The sequence below is a fragment of the Streptopelia decaocto genome (assembly GCF_964273445.1).
Source record: "Streptopelia decaocto genome assembly, chromosome: 4".
Classification (NCBI taxonomy): domain Eukaryota; kingdom Metazoa; phylum Chordata; class Aves; order Columbiformes; family Columbidae; genus Streptopelia; species Streptopelia decaocto.
In genome coordinates, this window is record NC_138658.1 from 25,801,779 (window position 1) to 25,823,839 (window position 22,061).

At 41.4% G+C, this 22,061-nt stretch overlaps 1 protein-coding gene across 1 annotated transcript in view; it reads right to left on the reverse strand.

Annotated features, from left to right (window-relative positions):
- The window catches only part of CFAP299 (cilia and flagella associated protein 299), a gene marked incomplete at its 5' end in the record, with an annotated part of 227,455 nt that extends 205,521 nt beyond the window's left edge, over positions 1-21,934 (reverse strand). Inside the window, 2 exons of the mRNA XM_082051216.1 lie at positions 19,770-19,888; positions 21,842-21,934. Coding sequence (XP_081907342.1) covers positions 19,770-19,888; positions 21,842-21,934 — 212 coding nt within the window. The remainder of the gene's footprint in view (positions 1-19,769; positions 19,889-21,841) is intronic.
- Between the last annotated feature and the right edge of the window lie 127 nt (positions 21,935-22,061).

Genomic DNA, 22,061 nt, shown 5'->3' on the forward strand with positions numbered 1-22,061 from the left:
TACAAGATCTATTTTGTTTTGCACAAGTATTTAATTAATTTTCAAAAATGAAAAAGGGTTCAATCAAAAACAAACATTATATAATCAATTTGCAAATAATAATCTCGCCTCTTGCCTTCATCCTTCTACACTGACAACATATGGCTTTGATTGCAAAGTTAGACAACTCTCTTCAACTTTTGTTAAAATCTCTCTAACCTTTATTGTGGTCCTCCTTTGCACAGAACCTAGTAATGAATGCCTTGTGGTGGCTCTTGCAGACAGTCTTTTCAACAGACCTGCTCATCTCATCCATGTTGCTTCCTAGATCTAACACACTCACAGGCATTTGCCCAACTGTGGATACCACCATCACTGTCCTCTCAAACAACAGAATTTAAGCCATCGAGATGAATGATCACTGTTCCAAGAACCAAAGCTGCAGATTTTAACGGCTATTAATACAAGAAGTGGCAGCTAAACAGTGTCATCTGTCTCATTTCAGTGAGACAAGACCCTATTCTCTCTAAAAACAGTGATTTAGCATGCAATACTCCTACTTCTCAGCCATATGCTTAATTTAAGCACTTAATTAACTCTTAAGCACTCAATTATGTCTGGGGGAGTACTTACAGGGCCTAAGATCTAATGTTATAATGTGGCACACATACAGTAGCTCACTGTGTGTCTACAGAAATCATCATGCTACTATGGAATGTTTTCTTCTAGAAAACCCACCCATTACAATAGTCACACATCTGACAAAAAAGCAGCCAATTACCTCAAATCCCATTATCTTCCTTCTTTCACCACATCCTTAATTTTTATAGGAGAAAAAAAAAAAAGTCTACAGCTCGTGGAGTACTTCTTGGAAATACAATAAAACAGACTTTCCTTGGAATGCACTAGGGTAGGTATTGAGGGCACAACACAGCCTGTGCCCAAACCCAGACATCATGGGCCTAAAAAGAGCACAGTCTTCAAACCAGGTAAATACATCCAATGTCACCTCTGTGAACAACTGGAGGACTAGCACTAGCATTGCTTGTTCCTAACAAACAGCCAAGTGTGACTCACCACGTGTTTCCCTCTGATATACCCCAGGAAAGTTTCTGCCAGGCAAGCAACCTTTGGCAACTTCAGTGCCTCAGCATCAACATGACTTCCAACTACGCTCGCCAGAAAAAGGACAGGTCTTTTCTGCACGCAGGGTATTGCTGTGGCCCTAGTGCATCTTCACAACAGAACTGACAGGACAACTTCCACACTGCAGTTAGCAATATTGTTGCAAAATAATCAACATTAATGCCACATGCAATACTTCCACTCTCTCTTCACTGAGAAGAATGGACTGATCACTATAATCAAAACAGTCCCTTGGGTTTAGCGAGAGCTGAAACAACCTCTGCTGCTGTGAAAGTTTATCTGTAAACATCCTTTAAATACCTTCAACACCTGGAGCCTTGGAGTAACAATCGAGTTGTTTTATGAAATGCTTGTACCCTTCTGCAACATTTCCTCTAAGCAAGCAATTAATTTACAACTATGTCGGCTCACTCAGAGCCTTTTCCTCAATCGTTCTATCTAGCATCCTGTATTTACATGCAGGATCTTTTGTGAGTGCAGGTGTATAAATAGAATAGCTTCAATTAATTTCAATGTTGCCCATAGGATGTCTCTGAGCAGAGGCTGTTGTGCACCTGCAGTAATAAAATACCAAGAGAGATAATGTACTGAATTTTAATCACATGTTGCTGTGTTACATATTCCACTGTTTAAAAACATTCCCTTTACTTCTGAGCTGTTCGTAAAAGGGTGTTACCAATTAAGCACAAATAGCCTGGGGAGCGATATTACAGTTCACACAGTTTGATTATAGTGACTAAGCGGAAAAAAGCAGCTTGATAGAAGCTGGTATTTTTCTTAAATGGTTAACATAATAATAGGATATTTTTTCCTGAGCCATTGCAAGGGGAAAGGATCTGGGGTGGTTTAAAAACTCTTGCCACACTGTAATGCGATATTATTGTGTAGCCCAAAATTATTCACAGTTCAATATAGAAGCTAAAATGAAAACAATCAGTGTGCAGGGAAAATTAAATTAGGATGCACATTAGTGGCAAGATGTTCCCAGAAAAACAATGAGATATTTCAGTCCTGCTTCTTTGTATATTCATGGTGACAGCCTGTGCCACTGCACACAGACATGTAATCTGAAAGAACACATAAAGGGGAAAACTACATGCTGGCTTTAAAGGCATTGCTTCTAAAACACAACCCCATTTTTGCCAAACACTTTTTTCCAGTCAACACCAAGTACATGGACTGAATTTAAGGAAATACGAGTGTGCACTAAGGGCCTTTACTGAAAAGGAAATACAGAAGGAGAAAAGACATGCTTTAGCATCTGGTTATAAAAAGAGATGCCAAGCTCCACACTTCCTCTCAGTTTCTTGGTTCACTTACAAAACCTCAGAGCACCCCTGAGGAACAGTACAGCTGATTTTGTTGTGCTTTGGCAACTTTACTGACTAAGACAGGAGGCTGGGACCAGAGCAGGTCTAGTGCTAGCTCCCCAACAGCAGGAGGAAATGCTATTGCTAACAGCCTATGCAAGAATATACTGGAGAGTAAACACCCAGCACTCTATTTTCCTCCCTCAGTGCCACAAAATTAGGACCTTTACATATTGCTCTTCTCTCTGGTTAACCTGCAAACTGGAGTGTAAAATAAAATGCACTGTGCTTCTCTTGGTTTTCCGCAGATATATGGTAAGCAGGGATAGGTTGTTAATCTGCAAATTGATCCACACAGAACTTTGCATATGCATTGAAAAAAAATCAAGACAAAATAATAATCCAAATATGAGATACTCTAATGCTTGTGAGATTAGAATGCCACACTGTACAAGAATCAGTATCCACTTCAACTATTACAGTGCTAAATGGAACACAATTCCAGTATGGTCCACATGTCTTGAATCTTTTTCCATTGTAAAATAATAAATGTAATGTCACTTCTAAACCTAAAACAGCCATTGAAAGGGCTTTCCCTACAATTATTTGGGTTATAAATGCAAAAATAATAGTTGTTTAATCAGAACAATATATTTGGACAGCAATTCTTGAACTATGGATGCCACTTATTATGAAGTATGGCAACCAAAGAGGCAGGTTCATGGGCACGTGCCTCTGTCCCCAAGCATGGAGATGGATGTGAAAACAAGCCATCGCCATCCACACCCTTATACTGTTGCCAAAATACAGTAAGTGTAAAAAAAATCACTAAAAAGAAAGCCATTGGATTTGTAGCATACATTATTTCCTCTACTGGGGGCTTCAGAAGAGGTAAAAGCGAAGTTAACAACAGGGAAAGCATGTTAAAAATGAGCACATAAATTGAAAAGGACAATGAATGCTGGCAGCAATTAAACAAATACTTCAGGAAACAGCACACGAAATTGGAAGAGATTACAAAAACAAATTGTCAGAGAGAAAACCACATAATCCAGCTGTCAAATCAAAGCAAACGTATTCATTCCCAACTTGGTTACTCAGGCAATAATGCTGATAGACACTCAAGAATGCATTTCTCAGAAATAGCTTTCCTAACCACTTCCACAGCACAATGGCAACTTGGAGAGAAAAAAAAAAAAAATAGGCACTTGAAAACTAGTAGCCTGCTTTATTAGGGATTGGAGCTACCAATGGAAATTTCATTATAGGTCTAATAGTTGCATAGAAACAGCTGCTAATAATACATTATAAACTTGCATTCATCAGAAAATGGGAAACTTCTCCAGCTGAAAGGTTTTGCTAGATAAAAGTGATCTTTGTTGCAACACAAGACAAACCTGTTCATTCCTGGTTCAATTGACTCTGGAAAGAGGTCCTCCTTCCCCTCTACTCCGCCCTGGTGAGACCACATCTGGAATATTGTGTCCAGTTCTGGGCCCCTCAGTTCAAGAAGGACAGGGAACTGCTGGAGAGGGTCCAGCAGAGGGCAACGAAGATGATTAAGGGAGTGCAGCACCTCCCCTATGAAGAAAGGCTGAGGGAGATGGGTCTCTTTAGTCTGGAGAAGAGGAGGCTGAGGGATGACCTTGTTCATAAATATATAAAGGGTGAGCGCCATGAGGATGGAGCCAGGCTCTTCTCAGTGGCAAACAATGATAGGACAAGAGGTTCCACTTAAATTTGAGAAAAAACTTCTTCTCAGTGAGGGTGACAGAGCACTGGAACAGGCTGCCCAGGGAGGTTGTGGAGTCTCCTTCTCTGGAGACATTCAAAACCCACCCGGACATGTTCCTCTGTGACCTCACCTAGGTGTTCCTGCTCCAGCAGGGGGATTGGACTAGATGATCTTTTGAGGTCCCTTCCAATCCCAAACATACTGTGATACTGTGATAATGGTGACAACACCTTCATCAGAAACAGCAGTAAGTCATCAATCTAACATGCTACGAGGGATCACAAAATACAGTATCAAATAGGTCCAATCAAGTTTTTCATTTTCACAATCACTCTTGTCCTTACAGTTACTGGGTTTCTAATTTTCTGGGCCAGTGTGCACGTGACTACTGTTTAGTTAATTCCAGACCTGATCTAATCTTGTCATATATACCCACTACAATAGCTACTCAAGATTGCTACTACAGTTAACGTTCCCTTCATACAAAAGACTTAATGCTGTTCTGCACACATTCTTTAGACCAAACTATGCTCTAGAAAACTTTAAGGTGAACTTCAGCACAGGGTAGTAAAACTAACTCACTTTAGCAACAAAAGTTTTAACTTACTATTATCATCATAACTATGTTTAATCAACAACCTAGAACTTACTTCTTGTAAGGGCATGTAATGTATGGCTCATCTTGTTACTCCCTTATATGGAAAATCATCATCTTAAAAGCACCAAAACTCTCCTAAATTATGTCTTTTAACTCCTGTCATTTGTGTGGCAACATCACATCATTCATTGATTTCAGTCAGTGCCTGGAAAACGTATTAAGGAACTTCAATCTATAAATAATATCTGTACCTCACATAATACAGTTGATTGCATTCTAGTAGACCCAGTGACAACTTGCTCCTTAAGCGAAGGCTAATTGTTATGTATGGCAATTCTCCTTTTCTCCTCCTTTTCTTGTTCTTTCAGGACTTCATAACTATTCCTGCTGCTACCTGCAACTTAGCAGTTTTCAGCACTGAATTTCACCAGTCTCTGTAGTACCAGTCCATATAGTCTAGTTAAATTCTTCAGAGATATTTTAACCTTTTCAGGAATTAACAGATATAATTAAAGTTTATCTGAGGAGTAAGGACTGAGCCACCATGCTATTGATCTTTTGCCAAGAGTAAAGATTATTACTCCTTGTTCTTTTTAAGCTGGTTTAATGCATATCAAGATAGTCCTTACTTTACTAACCCCAGAGAGACTTATTGTCAAAGACATTCAGAAAGTTTAAATCCATTGTGTCAGACCATTTCTTTCCCTCTTGGCAATAAGTTTGAAGAATGGCAAGACATTAAGAAAATCCAATTTGTGCTTTGCCAAAACCATGTTGTTATGATATTTCAGGTGTTTTATTATTTATTCTGTGACCAATTAAACACATTCCTACTTAAACACTCATAATCTGCAATTCTATGCCTCCCCCTAAAAGCATTTCTAAAAAACGCGGTATTACTATTCTCCATGGAGGCCAGATAAAAGCAGCTTTTAATCAAGGATGCCATAAGTTCCATCACTTCATTAGTGACAGCTCTTAGAGTCCTGGGAATACACGGATTGGACTTCATGATACTGCTTCGTAACATTTGTCACTTGTTTCCAGCACATTTTTTGAGACTATCGCCCATCTTCACTGCTAGAAAAAGAACATACCTTTCCTGTTGTATTCTGTAGGGAAACACTGTGGGACAGACTTTATTAGCAGTGTGTGTTACAACAGGACAAAGGGTGATGGTTTTAAACTAAAAGAGGGGGGATTCAGTCTACACATGAGAAAAAAAAATTTTTACACTGAGGGTGGTGAAACACTGGCCCAGGTTGCCCAAAGTGGTGGTAGATGCCCCATCCTTGGAAACATGCAAGGCCATGCTGGACAGGGCTCTGACCAACCTGATCTAGTTGAAGATGTCCCTGCTCATTGCAAGGGGGTTGGACTAGATGAGCTTTGAAGGTCCCTTCCAGCTCAAACTATTCTATGATTCTATCAATGAAAAAACATCATCTGCCACCTGAAAATTACTAGTTTACTTCATTATTCCAACTGTACTGTTCTGTAGACTATTATTTCCCTACACTAATAAAGTACATGGTTTTTATCTTTCCCATTGGCTATTCTCTTTTAAGCCATATTAGCCTCCCTCTGACATACCGACTGCTACAATTAAAGCTTTTGCTCACCAGCTTCACGCATCCAAATTCAGCTGATTCTCCCTATACTGAAAAAGCCCTCAGATAACTAAATAAGCCCATTTTGCAGGAACTTCAAGCCAGAGAACTGCAAGAGGCTTCAACCAAGGCCAGAGTCTTCTCTAGCTGCTGCTTGTACTACTGACAATCCCCTAGATCCCAGAGTGAAAAAGCAGGGTCTTTCCAAATATTCCCCAGGTTTCTGTAACTTCACCTCACTTGCAAGGACACCCCAAAGGCAGGTTATTGCAGGTAACTGGAGCAGTAGATTTCCCCTCAGCAAAAAGGCCAATTACAAAGCAGATTTTTCTGATGCCTGTTAGAGAGTAAAGGCAGGTAAACACTTAAGTATTCATTTCGAAGTCTGAGGTTACCACACAAATTAACTCTACCAAACACAGTGTAAAAACACTCAACAGCCTTGCATTTAATATGAAAACATACTCAGGAAGCTTCTGAAATAATTGACTGCATGGCACAAAATAGAACCTTGTTACACTGTGAATATACATAGATAATCTATATTAACCAATATTGCCACACCAATATTCCCACTATTTAAAAGGAAATATTTCATTATTAATAGCACTGTGTCAAATCCAGATTTCAAGTCTTGGGGGGGGGGGGAAGGTAGCTACAGGTAGCTACTCCAGCTACCTAATCACTGACTAGCTCCCTCAGGTAAACAAGTCCCATGAGCACTATCTGAAAAAGCTGCCTCTAGTAAACTGCTTCAAAGAAAGCCTGAAGATGGATGAGGATGGATGTCTTTTGCTCCATAACTGGTCAAAGGTTACTATTAATAAATCACTCTCACCAAAAATAGAAAAGAAAAAATAAAATATAAAGACAGACCTCCTCAAGGCTAGAGTGCTAGAAGTTTCAGGCTAACAAGTACCTCCTCAGGTTTTGAAAACCTACACAAGCAAAAGTAAAGAATACAAGACAAGTGCTTTTAGAAATTGGACTGTGTTACAACCAGGGTTGAGTGGACATAGCAATAAAAGTGACAAAAAGCAAGCACTTGGAGCCAAGTGCCACACCACAGAGAAGCAGACAAAGATATCTAGCTATGTATGAATCAAATCAGTACAGACTAAAGAATTTGTGAAGAAGTACACAAACATGACCTGTTTAAAAAGAGCCAACGCAGCCTCTGTGAGGGGAATCCTGCCAAATGTCAAGAGTTCTCTGAAACAGTGTCAAGCATATGCATAAAGATCATCTGGTTGACACGGTCTACTTGGATTTTTGAAAGCTCATCACTAAAGACTTCTAAGGAAACAAACTAGAAGTGGAGTATGATGAAAGGTCCTTTCTAGGACAAATGTTGCAAAAATTGATCATTAACTTCTACCCTCTGTTTTCTATCTTTTAAACAAAAGGACAACAATAGAGTGCTGTTTGGAAGTGTGCTGTTAAACCTAGGGAAGATAAAGCTTGAGGATGTTCAGAAATTATTCAGTGTAGGGATGAGTTGACATGCTAACAAACTATAGAATGACTTGATGAAACTTTGTGACTGGCCCAAATGACAATCAATTCAGAAAAATATTAACAGATGTCTATGGTGAAAAAAAAATTAAATCCTACCTTCACAGATGAAACTGTGAGGTTCAAACTATTATCGGTCAGGAATGAAATCTCTAGATTATGATACACAGTCTGAGCTGTTGCAACTACTTCCAAGTCAGTCTTGTTTGTTTATTTTAATTGTTTTCATACAAGTTTTAGATCCTTATTTCGAAGCCAACCAAAAACCAAGAACTTGCTGGCATACCACACCCTTAAGAGTCCAAAGAATGTGCAACTCAGCTATTTACAAATTTATTACCCTGATGTAACATGGACATTCATGTTTCATGGCCTTCCAGTTACCAAACTGAATCATAATTCAAAAAAAATGTAAAATTTTAGTCTTCGAATACTATAACTAAAAAAGTATTATGAACACAGAAGAAATAAGCTAAAAAGTTTTGGAATTTAAGTTATCTTGCTAGAAGAGAAGCACAGCATCAATGCTACAGACAGCTTCCTATCTATATTTAGGAAAAAAGGTAGCAGGGAATGTGGCTTTTCTGTAGCCATCTTTTGTAATTTGATTCAAAGAAAAATACAAAGTGTTTGGCAATGACAGATTTATTCCCTAAACTGTAATGACTTAAATCCCTCAATTACCTCCTGTCTTCACTGAAAAGGGCACACTGAGGTCCTAGGCTTTTAACATAACACCAGACAGAAACCAACCCAATCTTTGCCCGGATTCAAGAGAAGAACAACAATAGCGACACAACAATTGGAGGCAACATGAGTAGACAAAATTCAGTTGGGGCATGGGAATGTGTGAGGAGGAAGAATCCAGCTGTAACAAACACCCTGCTGCGAAGCCCTCTACCTCAAACGGGGTGGATATCAATGGCTGTTACCACAGTTCAGCATGAGACGATAGGTGCACGAACACTCAAACAGCAGTAAATGCCCTGCAGGAGTATTAGAGAGAATCTCCGTACAGCACAATTTAAAAAGCAGGAGAAAGTCTAGCCACTGAAGCACTAGAGGAAAATTTCCCTCATGATTATGTGTGGAAAACCACAGAAAACTCAAGATCAATAGGGCTCCTGAAACACCTACTACCAGCTCTTGTCTACTACAGTTCAAGGGTTTCACACACATACCCTAGCTACTGTTCTCCTGTTTGTTTTTATTCCAAACAGCTTTAACAGCAAGTTTGGCGCTTCTTTTTAAGATCATTCATCATAGTAACCTTGTTATTTTACTAAACTTAAAGGTAAGAATCCACATGCTGGTGTCAAACCTGTTGATTGCTTTAAGAGAAGCCTGCACACAGTTAAATCTTGGATATGGAGACAATTATAATCATACGCCTTTTAGAAACTAACATACTGAATTCTATGACAATTCAGGTACTTCAGTTGGAGCGTAGAGAATTATACCATGTGAAAATAGGGTGTTATTTGTGGTACACAGTGCATCTCAAATTTGTACAGAGACTAATACAGGTAGTCTCCATTTTGATGTTACTATACAATTTGGTACACGCATCTTCCACATGCGAGCCAGTCCAATCTGACAATTCACGCTGTTCCCACCAACTTTGCAACCCTCTACAAGGGTGTAAGCCATAGAAAAATTTAGCTTTTTTTAGCACAGCACTCATATATATACCGTTTGAAGAAAAGCAGCAGAACGTCTTAGAGCAGATTTAGATCCTAGAGGATAAACTAGACAAATAGGTTGAAAACATTCCCAAAAGCATGCATAGCTACATTGAGGTGTTTGCTGTGTCTAGAAGACACATGAAAATATGCAATTCCTCTTCCAGAAGGCAGCACTAACCAACAGGTTGAGTTCTCAGTTGAGGAAGCACTGTTCAGTCTGACTGCTACATCCATTCAGCAGGAACTGAGTGACTCTGGCTACTATACCTTTACAAGGATGTGCCCCAAATGGGTGCCAGGTCTTGCATGTGAAGAATGCAAACATACCATCAAGCTTTGAGCATCAAAAGCTCTCAACATGAAACACTGAGGTCCCTGAGATCCTTAAGCAGATCTGCATTCCAAAGGGTTTGTGCAGCCAAGACAGCCAGACATTGAAACATTTAAGTGAGTAGCGTTGGCAGATCTTTAGCTTCTGTACACGTACTTGGGAAAGCCGCTTCCTTACCACAACAGAGCTCCTGACAATACCTTTTTCATGACTTGCCATTCACAGCATTGGAGGTGGCCAGGCAGAAAATTCTGTCTAGTCCTTAGTGTGGGCCTGCAGTTCTCACTTTACTTTGGTGCAGAGAAACATTTCAGCTCAGAACTACTGTTTTGCAAAAGATTGCAATCCTTGATATACTACAGAGGAAAGCTGCTTTGTTTTTTACTTAATACAGAACTCCAAAACTTGAGCTCTTTGAAGATGTGTGTTCACATAGCACATCAGCAGGAAGAAGCTGTAAGAATGTGCAGATATTTGAGCATCCCTGCCTTAGGCAAAGTTATACCAAAAGGAAATACATATCAAATTCTTTTAAAACATTTCTCTTCTCTAGGTATTTAGCTCATCTTACCTAGAGTTTATGCTTTTTTAATATCTATCTTGCCCAAAAGAAATCCAAGCCAGCAGATTATGAACTGCAGGAGTCCACAGGCACATCCAGTTCTCAGAATGCAGTTTCATTTGCTTGAAGATTACCAGCAAGATAACAAACCATCCCTCTACAAAGAAAATACTTTTCTGCACCTAAAGACATTTATTTAATTCAAATATTTTCCCCAAACTATCCACAATTTATAAAGAAAAAATTGTAACAAATATGAGGACCAATTTATTTTCAAGCAAAGAATGTTGATTATTGCAACAGAATTCCAGGTGAAAAAACATTTCTGTTAGTGTAACAAATTCGCTGTGTAGAGTAGAAAGCTACCCAAACACACCTGGACCTCTTTAAAAAAAAATAATATTGTATTACTGACATTAAAGATGTAACACTTGAAATTATCAAAGCCTGCCCCCAACTTGGGGGACAACTTTCACACACAGTGAACTGAACAGTCCCCAGATCTAAATTCATACTACTCAAAATTTATATTAGATATATGTTCAGCTTCTCAGCTTTTTCAGAAGCTTATGCGATGGCCTTTATAGTTAGGGCTGGAAATCCTTACTTAGTCTTCTACACCATATTTTGATTTGCTGGAAAGTAAGTACATGTGCTTATTTCTTTGAAATGTCAGTAGGAAATCATGTGACCTATCAATTTGTTCCTCACTGCACCACTTAAAATAATTTTTAAAAATAAATAAATCACAAAATAAAGAGCTTATTACAGTATCATCTTAAAATGTCCAGTGATGGACAGAAAGGTAGAAAGCTCTTGTTCTTTCTGTTTTCCCAATTCTGGACTGGAGATTTTATGACAGATAACATATTGTCCTTGCTTGCAGCCATCAAGGCTCCTCTCCTCCCTTCAGCCTGACTGTCTGACTTCTGAAGAACCAAAGGCACTAGCAACTCAAAACTTTCAGTACTCATGTACCCAGTATCAGTATATACACCTTCATGTTATATTTTCTGCCAAACATATCCATGTAGATGTTTTCACTTCCCTCCCAAGTTTAGGAAATTTCCTCTAGGTCTACATTTATCAGGGAAACCAACCAGGTGACATCTGTTGAGAGAAACAAAAATAAATCGTCTTGTTGCTCATGATGACTCAGATGTTTCCTAGATCTGTGCAAGAGGTGTACACTGAGGACACTTCTTGGCACATTCATTTCCTATGGTATTAGACACACCAGGGGAAGCAGAAAGAAACTGGTCATTAAACTAATCTCCGCTGTCTCAGATTACATTCTGTGGCTTTTTCACTTGAGTATGTAGCCATCACGAGTTTGGAAAAAGCCCAGGAAGAATGACTGGAGCTAATTTAAGTGTCTACTTGTGCCTGTGGAATCCCTAATAAGCTTACTGATGCCTGTCCTATCCCACTCAACTTGGCACTAATTAAACAAAAATAAGGACAGTTAATAAAGTGTCAGCATTTATTTCTTTCCTTAACAGGACATATAATAAAAGAAAAAAGCAGCATTATGGTTACATGACCATTTAGAAATTTAGAATTGCTATTTGCACCAAAGTGAAGACTGGAGGTAGATGAAAGAGGTTTTACTTTCCTAAAGAGAGCCCTTGTTTATCAGAGTGTGGAAAATCACTAGCCAAAAGACAGACATAGGTGGTAAGATAAAACAGGAAATGCAGAAAAGTTTTAAATATCAGAAGGGAAGAAGTCCAGGATTGTCAGCACCTAGAATTGTACTAGTTGGCAGCATCAACGCTAAGACCTAACCAACTAATTCATCTCCTAGTATTTTCTGCAAAATATCACCTTGTGGGTAAGCAATTCTCAAGCCCACTCCTTTCTATGGTTGGATCTTAGGAGTTTAAAATCATGATAGAAACAGAAGGAGCTACCAGATCTCTGTATCATGAGCAAATTACTGTCAAAGAGTCAGTCTTCCAGTAAGAGTGAGAGTTGCATTTGTCTCCTTCCTTCATTAGTCTGAGAAAGCACAACTTCACACTGAATTGTTGGAAAAAAAAAAATGCTATTTTAACAGTAGAACAAGCAATAAAAATTCAGAGAAGGGGAAAAACCTGGTCTCAGTCCTGCTGTTAGGTTTAGGGTCAGGAATGGGTCATCCTCCCCTTCCCACTAAGGTACTGGTTTAAAAGACTCCAAGGGAGGGTGTGAAGAAGAAGAGAAACAAAGAACACAAATATGTCCAAAAAAGCTATTTTGCTGGGCCAGAAGGGCCACCATGGAACATTCTTAAGGCAGTTCCAGTTTGCTTTGAATTATTGAGACATGTGCAAGCCTCAAAAAAATTCAGCTCAGAGAAGCCTTCCAACATTGATACCAATCTACATGTTATCTATACATTATGGGCTTATAAAAATGGGGAAGGAAAGTAAAGCTCTAAGATATTCCTGCTGTGGATTTTCTTGCATATTTTCCAATTCTTGCTCATTCCGGTTGAGGCAAAAAGCAGACTGTCAGCCACATGACTCAAGCTGTTCAGCCTCTAGTCCCAGCAAGTGCTAAGAGCACTGAGGCACGTTAATATGAAATATAATTAATGATTTTTTTCCATAACTTCACAAAAAAAATACTATGAGTGCTTAGTAACAGGCAATGGGGGAGATCTGGCAGAGGACAAAACCAGGAGTAGTTCTAATGCATTTGCAGAGACTTGGTTCTTCAAAGCTTAGGAGGAAGTTAATTCACTGGAAACTGGGTGCCCAGCTGCCTTCAATACCTTTCAGCATTTCAGCCTAGGAATGAGTAGGTTCACACCATATTTTTAATGTTATCTAAAAAGCCACAAGTGCTTTAAACAGCTATCTCAATCCAACCTTGGCTGTTAGACACTGGCTCACCCATCAGTCTGGGAGCGCCACACATTCCCCACATCCTTCCACTGAAGTGGTTTGGTGCACTTGCTAGTACAGACTGTACCTTTCCTGCTCCTCTTCTCAGTGAAGGTATAGTCCATGCCAAAGTTGAAATTCATTTTATAAACTAAAATAGGAAAGGTGGGGACAAAAGTCATGCCACTTTCCTCCAAGATTCTTATGTGTATTAAGAGAAGGTCACTTTCTGCACTCCTTCAAGAATCAAGAGATTTATCCCTTCCTGCTTCCTCCCTCTGAAGGAATATCCATGTAATACTCAGCCACAAATGGATTTGTACAAAGGAAGGATTCTCAAAGAACTTTCAACCAATAGGTTATTAGTTAACTCTTGAGTGTCTTCCCTGCAGTCACAGCAAAGCCCATGAGGCTTGTGCTGAGTACAGAGTCACTCTAGCAGAAGAACCACAAAGAAGATTTGAATAAAAAAATAAAACTGCAGATTCAAATCCTAGATACTGAAGGAAGGCCTGCTTTCAGCAGATTTCTTTTTTCTCTTTCTATACACAAGAAAAGCCTTTAGACCACATGTACATATATGTTAAAACCCCTAACCAAGGATTTTGCTTTAAAGATGTTTCACTTAATATTGTAGACATATAATTGCTTTGGGATTTGACATTTCCTGCATCTCCAATAACTGAAATAAATTAAAATAATTAGGCTACCATTTAGTGCAAAGCCTGGAAGTTTAATTCTTTCCATTATATTTCAGTGGGATCACTTGCAATACCAAAACCCAAAGCAACACTATAAAAAAAAAAAAAAACAACAAAACACCAGAAATATTCTGTCCCTCACTTTTAATATTTTGTTTTATTGGCCTGATAAGAACACATTAAAGAGAGGGAGGACAGCCAAAGACATACTATTGACCCATGTACCAAAATAACCTGTTTTCCACATGTTTTGTAAAATCAATATATTTTAACTAGACCTGATTGCTTTTCTAAGAGAAACATTTGTACACATAAAGACATATCTAGAATACAGAGTTCTTCCTGAGCCCACACCCTCTGGGTAAATGATCAGAGTAGCAGCACAAACGGATCAGGTGCCTGAGAGAGACAGGTTGAAGTTAGCTGTGTTAGCTGTGGGATACTCAAGGAAGATTTGAAAGCAAACTGCTCTGCAACTGTCTGGAGCTTATAGTTTGCAGAAATGAAATGAGCTCTCCCTTCTGCTTCATTTTTTGCTTTCTTTGATAAAGGGGCAGTCTGTAACCTGAATCAACTTATGCAGAATATAAAAGAGAAGATGGTAATATCTGTCCAATGGTTTAACAAATGCCCCTAGGAGGACTGGTACCAAGGTTTCATTCCCTCCTCTGGCTGATGAAGGTTAAAACCAGGCTTTCTATAATACTGCCTAGGAGCGAAGCCCAGCTTTGCCATTTACTGTTCTGCTCTCACCCTCTCAGGCCACCCTGTGGGGCATTTGCATGGGAGGAATACTTCTGGATTCCTGGCCATGCTCCAAATGCCAACGCTGGTGTCTTAAGCCACAGAAAAGCAGCCCTGGAAGTGATGCTGGAACCTGGGACACCCTCCCCTTCTCAAGCAAGCATCCTGATTGACAGGCTAACTAGTCACCCTCATATTTCTTCTAGGAGGGGAGAAAAAAAAAAAAAAAAAAAAGAGAGAGAGGAAAAAAAAGGGAATTTTATGCATGAAATGATGAAATGGACCCATTTCAGAGGACAAAGATGCAGCATTCCATTCCAGAGAAGCTTGTAGCTGGCCATTACTCTTGGATTTCCCAGGACAGTGCTGTAATTATCCCTGCATACCTGCACAGAGGTAGCTGCAGAGCATTTCTAACACCTGCCCTGATATTCCAAATTTAAGCAGCAGCCCTTCTGCAGAGGAAAACCTAAACAAGGATGGTTCTACTTGTTTGGTTTGGGTTTTTCCCTTCTCATACCACTGTGCAGTCAGGCGAGATCTCAAGGGCTGTGAATCTTAAGTAGAGAGAGGCCTCTCCTGGTTACATCAGGTAAGGCACCGAAACACTGAAGCAGAGAGATATAAAATGTCCCCATCCTACACATCCTCCCAGTTTCGGCCAGTGCTCCTTTGACTGCAGGCTCTACTAATTCCCTGTGCAGAGACAACTCATAGCTACAAAAACCATACCAATAACAGGGGCAACGCCAAAGACACATGGACATCAGTAGAGCAGGAGCTGAAATGGAAGTGATGTACAGTATTATTGGTGTTGCTTAGTACTAAATCTTGCAGGTAAAGAATACTCATGTGCCCTTGAGAAGTCACTTCAAATCCATGTTATAAAGTACTCTAGCTCCCTGGTAAGCAGAGGCCATAGTAATCCCACAGTAAAAGGCAGGTACAGGTGCCATATAGATGTCAGGGAGCCCATGGAGCCCAGACCCAGGCTTCGAAATACAAAAGCAGTTATGAACTGCTGCTACCTCAGATAGTTTGATCAGAAGAGGAGCTTAAAGCACCATAAGGCAATACTGGACAATTGACAGTTGTTTCATTATATCAGCCAGAGTTTTATTTATTCTATGCATGCTCAGCTGAAAAAAAAAAAAACACAGCTCTTTTTAAACATCAGTGCTATACAAGTTACAGAGAGCTTATGCGGAACATGAGATTTTTCCACCTCCATCATTCTGAACAACAGAAAGAATAAACAATCTTGCACTCATTTAGAGATGACCTAACAAAAAAATACCCTTATTCTTTATTTCCAATTTGCTTCTGTCAAAGAAAATAAAAAACAACCCTGAGCTCAACCCCCTTCATTTCAGATCCTGAAGAAACACACATATATCCTTGTTGCAAAAAACAGATGGTGTTTCGTGCTTCTGTCTGACTCTCGAAGTCTGTGGTACACTGTTTTTTATTATCTTGCTTCTTTGTTCTTACCAAAAAAGCTCATACCTAACCCTCTGATGGTGCCACTTTTTTTGTGGAAAAGCACAAAGTATTTTAAGGAAACTAGTCTTACTTCTATTTACTTTCTCCTGTCAACTTTCACTTGACTTCAGATGCATCGCTAAGACCAGAAAAGTTAAGACTGCTTCACAATGAGTCAAGAAGAGGAACTAAATGCACTGCCTCCAGCCCACCCAAATCCATCTTCTGCAACAGGTACTCAACTTGGTTTTACCATTTCTAAAGGAAGTGCTACCAATCCTACCAAGTACATGCCTTAATTGCTAACACTACTTAGCTAAGCAAAAGGCATTCGGAAAACAGAGGTAAGGATTCAGGGGAAAACCACACTACCATTCTAGACACTTGAGGGAAAAAATTGGCCCTTCTGTTCAGGAGTTTTGCAATATGGTGTAATACGTAACTACTCTGAAGCCCATGTTTTCAAATATTAGTCAAGATGAGCCTTCCCACACATGAAGACAACTTAGTTCTTGAGCTAACCCTGACCATTACATTTAAGCAACAACTACAAAAACAGAGAGGCACTGTAAGAATGACCACCTTCTTTGTGCTCGCCTTTACTACCACTCTAAATCATCTAGTGAATTCCGTCTTGTTGATTTGTCGCTACTCCATAGGAAATATTTTGTTGCAGTTAAGAGGACACTTCCCACTTACTAATATTTCCATAAGGCTATTATATTTCCTATAAATTACAGGTTTCTGTGATTGTTCTGTGATACAGTTGCAGCAGCAGAAGGCATAGCAGTAAAAGGTTGCCAACTAATACAGCCTGTGTAAGTTAAACGTTCCTGATCACTGACAGATGAATTTTACACATAAAATGGGAATTATAGAAGCCTACAGCAAACATGGTAGCTATGCATAGTACCCAGTGGCACCCTATGGAGCCAAAATGCAGCAGAGATATATATATATATAATGGCTTTTCGCTTATTTTAATACTTTCCAGCAACTGGAGCTTGAAGTTGTTGCTGCGCAATACCAGTGGTGTACAGCATTCCTTATGACTTGGTGAGGAAAGCACTCTAGCTGTGGGAACACCATTGCTATGAATATCAGCCACTTGCAGGCATTTCCAAAACCACTAAACACGAGTTTGTTTGCCAAAGAGAACACAAAAAGCCACCAGCTAACTCCTCTGTGTTTTAACCCAAGCAACCCCTCACCATATGAACCTCCTGAGCCACATAACCCAACCTTCTAGTTTAAAGGCTCAACATAGTTTTTAATTGATGGAGCAGATTATTGTGGAAGGCAAACAGCCCTGTCAACCCCCTTGTATGGGACAGCAGTGTCATGGCAGTAGGTGGGGGATGGAGAGGAGCATCAAAGCAGAAATCCTGAAGACACCTGCCTAAGGGGTTTGCTTTCATATGCAAAAACAATTTAGGTGGTCAGAATTCACTGTGAGAGGTTCTGAGACGTGTGCAGCCAAGTCCAACTCAAGGAAATTTTTTTCTGCTCAGAGAGAACCACAGAAACATTTCTGCAAGCAGAGAATTCAGAAGCCCTAACAGCAGCAACATCTGACATATGGATAATCTGCTCACCTAAATGCAGTTAAAATAGCCCACTTAACCCTATGAATCAGCCCTGACACCACCACCTACAAACTAATGGGAAATTTAACAAAGAGTAACCAAACAAAAAAGGACAGTAGGGCAGAATACCCACTCAAGACATCAAAGAGAGAAGTAACTGACCTGAGAGCTCTGGCTTTAGTTCTTTTTCACTCATCTCTGCACGCAGAACTGGAATTGCTATAAGAGTAACTAAAAACGTTCACTGGTTTAGAAACACACTTTACAAGAACATTACAAGGCCAACCAGTCAGTCATTTGAGCTCAACTCTTACTCTCTTGATGTCATCAGCACTATCACCATCAGCCGCATCTGGTTGCAAAGTACATCTCGGCACGAGCTACCAAATCTTACAAGTCTAAACGTGTATTCAAATCAAACAAACATGGTCTTTTTTGTCTTTATTCAAATAATTAAGCCTTTGATTTTGCAAAATTAATTTATCCATACAGTGAGATGAACAGTTAATTCTTAAAACAAAAGTCACCTTATGCCTGGAATTGAAGTTTGATACAGGATTGTACATGAAGTACAGCAATAACTTAACTACACAGCACACATGTTCTCAGCCCACAAATATTACGAAATACATTTGATACATGTTGTTAAACTGTTAAATGACAATTTCACAATAGCAGGAAAAGCACCACAGGAGAATAATACCCCTCACTGGCTATACTATTCACAAACCATGCTGTTAAAGTATTGTAATAATGTTACTTAGCTTCATGTAGCAAGGCACCAAAAAATGTTCCCTACTCACAGGGGCTGTTTATTTTTCTCAAGAGGCTAAGAAAAGAAGAAACCACAAAAGTAAACAGCTAAATGTTTTAAGATCTGCAAAATGGTTAAACAGAGTACAGAAAGTGTAAAAATAAAAAGGTAGGAGAGCTTTACTGCAAAGCATTGAATTATCAGTGGAGTTTTTGTGAAAAGTGCATGGTGCAGCTATATACGCTGTAAGAAGTATGAGATTGGCAAATGACAAAACAAACTAACAAAAAGCCTAAAAAAAATAACATATACATATGTTTCTACTCCCTTTGTCAGAGACATTTGGAGAGAAAAATCGACTCTCCCCTCAAAGGCTTTTGGAAACACAAACAAAATAGTCCACATAAAAGAGCAGGCACCTTGTAACACTGTCCAAGGAGACCCTCATCCTGTCTAAGCCGCTTAAAACTCTTCCCAAGTGCTAGTTCTCACAGACCCTTGCGTGATTTGCTTCAGATACCGTATGTAGTGTGCACTCTCACAGCAATCCCAGTCTCCCTGACCCCAGCAAACACTTGCAAGGAACCAAGTACAAGCTTACCCATTGCTGTTCACAGGAAAAGAACTCTAGACTACATTACTCAATAAACTCAGTTCTCAAAGCCTAAAAACTGATCAGCAAAGAAAGAATATTCTCCATTCTCATATGACACCCCTTTTCCATCAGTATGTTTTCTGTCTTGTACCCATCAATCCCAGAATTCTCAAGTGTTATAAAACACATATTTCTTGGCTATAACTTCAAAAGGATGATCCAAGTATTAAAGTGCACTAATTTGTAACCAAGTAGCAGTATTTAGGTGTCTCAAACACACCACCTAAGAACATGGTTGCCTCATTTCTCTTAAGACATTCATGGTATTGGAGCCTAGGTGAATGGTGACAAGAAAAAAACAGCGCTCCCTGCAGCATCCCTGACATACAGAATTCAGCTTTCAAGGGCTAGTAGCTCGTGATACAACACTTTTTTGACCTGGGAAGGAAATCAGTGGAGGCTGCAAAGTCGTGGTGCAGACACGGTACCCGCTCCTGAAAGCTCCAGGGCAGGTGCCTAGCAAGGTACACCGAGGGTGTGGAGGGCCCGGGCAGGCAGGCACTTACTTCTGGGGTGCCGCCGTGAGTTCCGCGGCCGGCGCCCTGGCCTCGAACTCCTCTCGCTGCAGCACGTTCCCGGAGCCGCGGAAGCCCAGTTCCACCAGCTGCCGCCCCACCTCCTCGCTCTGAGGGAAGGAAAACACAGACAGGGAGCTCGGTTAGCGACAAGACACCGGGGACGCGCCCCCCACAACTCCCGCCGCCCCCGAACACCGACAGCCAGCGCCAGCGGTGGGCGCCACCTAGCGGCCCGGTGGTCAGTCGGTCCTAGCGCCCCCGCAGCCCCAGGACGGTCCCGGTGGTGCGGGCGGTGCCGGGACGGCCCCGGCCCAGCCCCGGTACTCTCCTGGGGCCCGCGGACACACACCTCCGCTCCGAGCCGCGGCTACCCGCCTCTCCACAGGGGCCGCAACCCGCGCCGCGGCCAGCAGCGCTACTCCCGCCTGCCACCGGCTTTGGTGTCACAATGGCAGGTCGAACCTAGCGAGATAGTCCTGGGTGACGCGACCCGAGAACGTAACTCAGGAAATGGGAAGGTGCATCTGCATAACACCTGCTTGAAATCAGCTGTGCTGGGGCAGTCAGGAGCTGCTCATCAGGTGGGGCTGCAGCCACGTGCAGGCTCTGCCTCAGGCAAGCCTAATAACGACTCACATGGACAGCAATGCCAGATGATGACACATGTCTGAGCACCATTTTCCAAGAGGGGTTTGGGTACTGGGGGTGCTCAATGCTATTGCAGCCCCTGGCATCCCTGCAACATCGCAGGAAGCAGCAACCAAAGCTCAGCAGCTGAAGCCGAGCAGTTTCTTTCCCATCTTCCTCTACCTGCACCACACCCAGAAAAGGACACGTGTTCCTCTTTTTATACCTCCAACTGGAAACCAATTCATGAGTTTTAAGTAATATCCACACAGGAGAGCAGCACTGACAAGTTAAGTGCTGGGGCAGGAGGTGGCTGAGCTGGAGGTGAGGTATTTCCTCCCAAAGCCAGGACATCTGATGAGCCCTGACAGGTGAAGCAACCCAGGAAATAACACCTGCTGCTTCCACCCCATCCAGGCACTCCAGCCAATTCTTCCCAGGCTGCAGGAAGGCTGCTAGACTACATCCTGATTTTTTAAAGCCAAATGGAGATAGGTAGATGCTTACTGAGAGCAAATCCGTACACTATGGCAACTGGTTTCAATACCACCTGCCTCCTAAGACAGAAAACCTTTTGTGACGTTTCCCCAAAGTGTCTTCCACCATGCAATGTGCACTATCATTTTTAGAGGTCAAAATTTTAGTAGTCAGCACCCTTCAAATATCATTGTGATGTGACTTGTTCAACTATACACATCCCTTGGAATGATTCAGCCTAAAAATCATGGTTAGTAAGCAACGGACCCATGCAAGATCTTCCCAGTTTTGGTTAACAATCAAGCCAGTGCTAACTTGAAGCCGCCTTTATATGTCAAAGCCAGCCCTACCGTCTTCATCTCATACCTCTAGACAGACAGGATCTTTGTTGCCACATTTTGTTTCTCTGGGTAAGTATCAACAGTAAACACTACAAACCAAACAGCTCTTTGCATGAAAGGCTTTGTAGTCCAGACCTGCACCTCAAAGCTTTCTCATGAGCAGACCACTGCTTCAGCTAGCCCCACTCAGTCTGTCAGGCCAGCCACACACAAACGCCACTGCATGTCCCCCTGCTTCACAGCCATCACACTGTTCACTGACTTCAGCACAGTTACAGGGGGTCAATCTGTATGTGAGAGCTGCGCCACTTTTCTGTGGAGATAGTTTGTGCAGGGGGAAGCAGGCCAGTTCATTCCCTGAGGATGTGGGTTTTATTAATGAGATAGTTGCAGTTAACGAGCACAGAAAGCTTCACAAGGTAACAACGTGTCTGACTCCCCTCAGGAGCTAATTAATGACCTGCCACGGCAAAAATTCAGACCTCTCCCACTGCGACTGCTTCCTCCCAGAGCCCAGGCCCGCGGCCCACGCAGGGACCTTCCCCACCACGGGCACACCGGGGGAGACCTGGACCCAGCGGGCAGCACTGAAACAGCGTCCCGCCTCCCACTGACCTCCAGATAGTACATGTCCAACGCCGTCAACTGCGACTCCAGGTACTCTTCGTAGGTGCGGAAGGACAGCGCGGAGGGCGCGGCCGCCGCCATTCCGCCCGCTGCGACCGCGTCCGTGGTAACGGACCGCCCAGTCCCGCCCAATAACGGACCGCACGTGCCGCCCAGTCCCGCCCAATCAGCGCTCGCGCGCGGCGTTCCCCGGGCCGTGGAGTTGCAG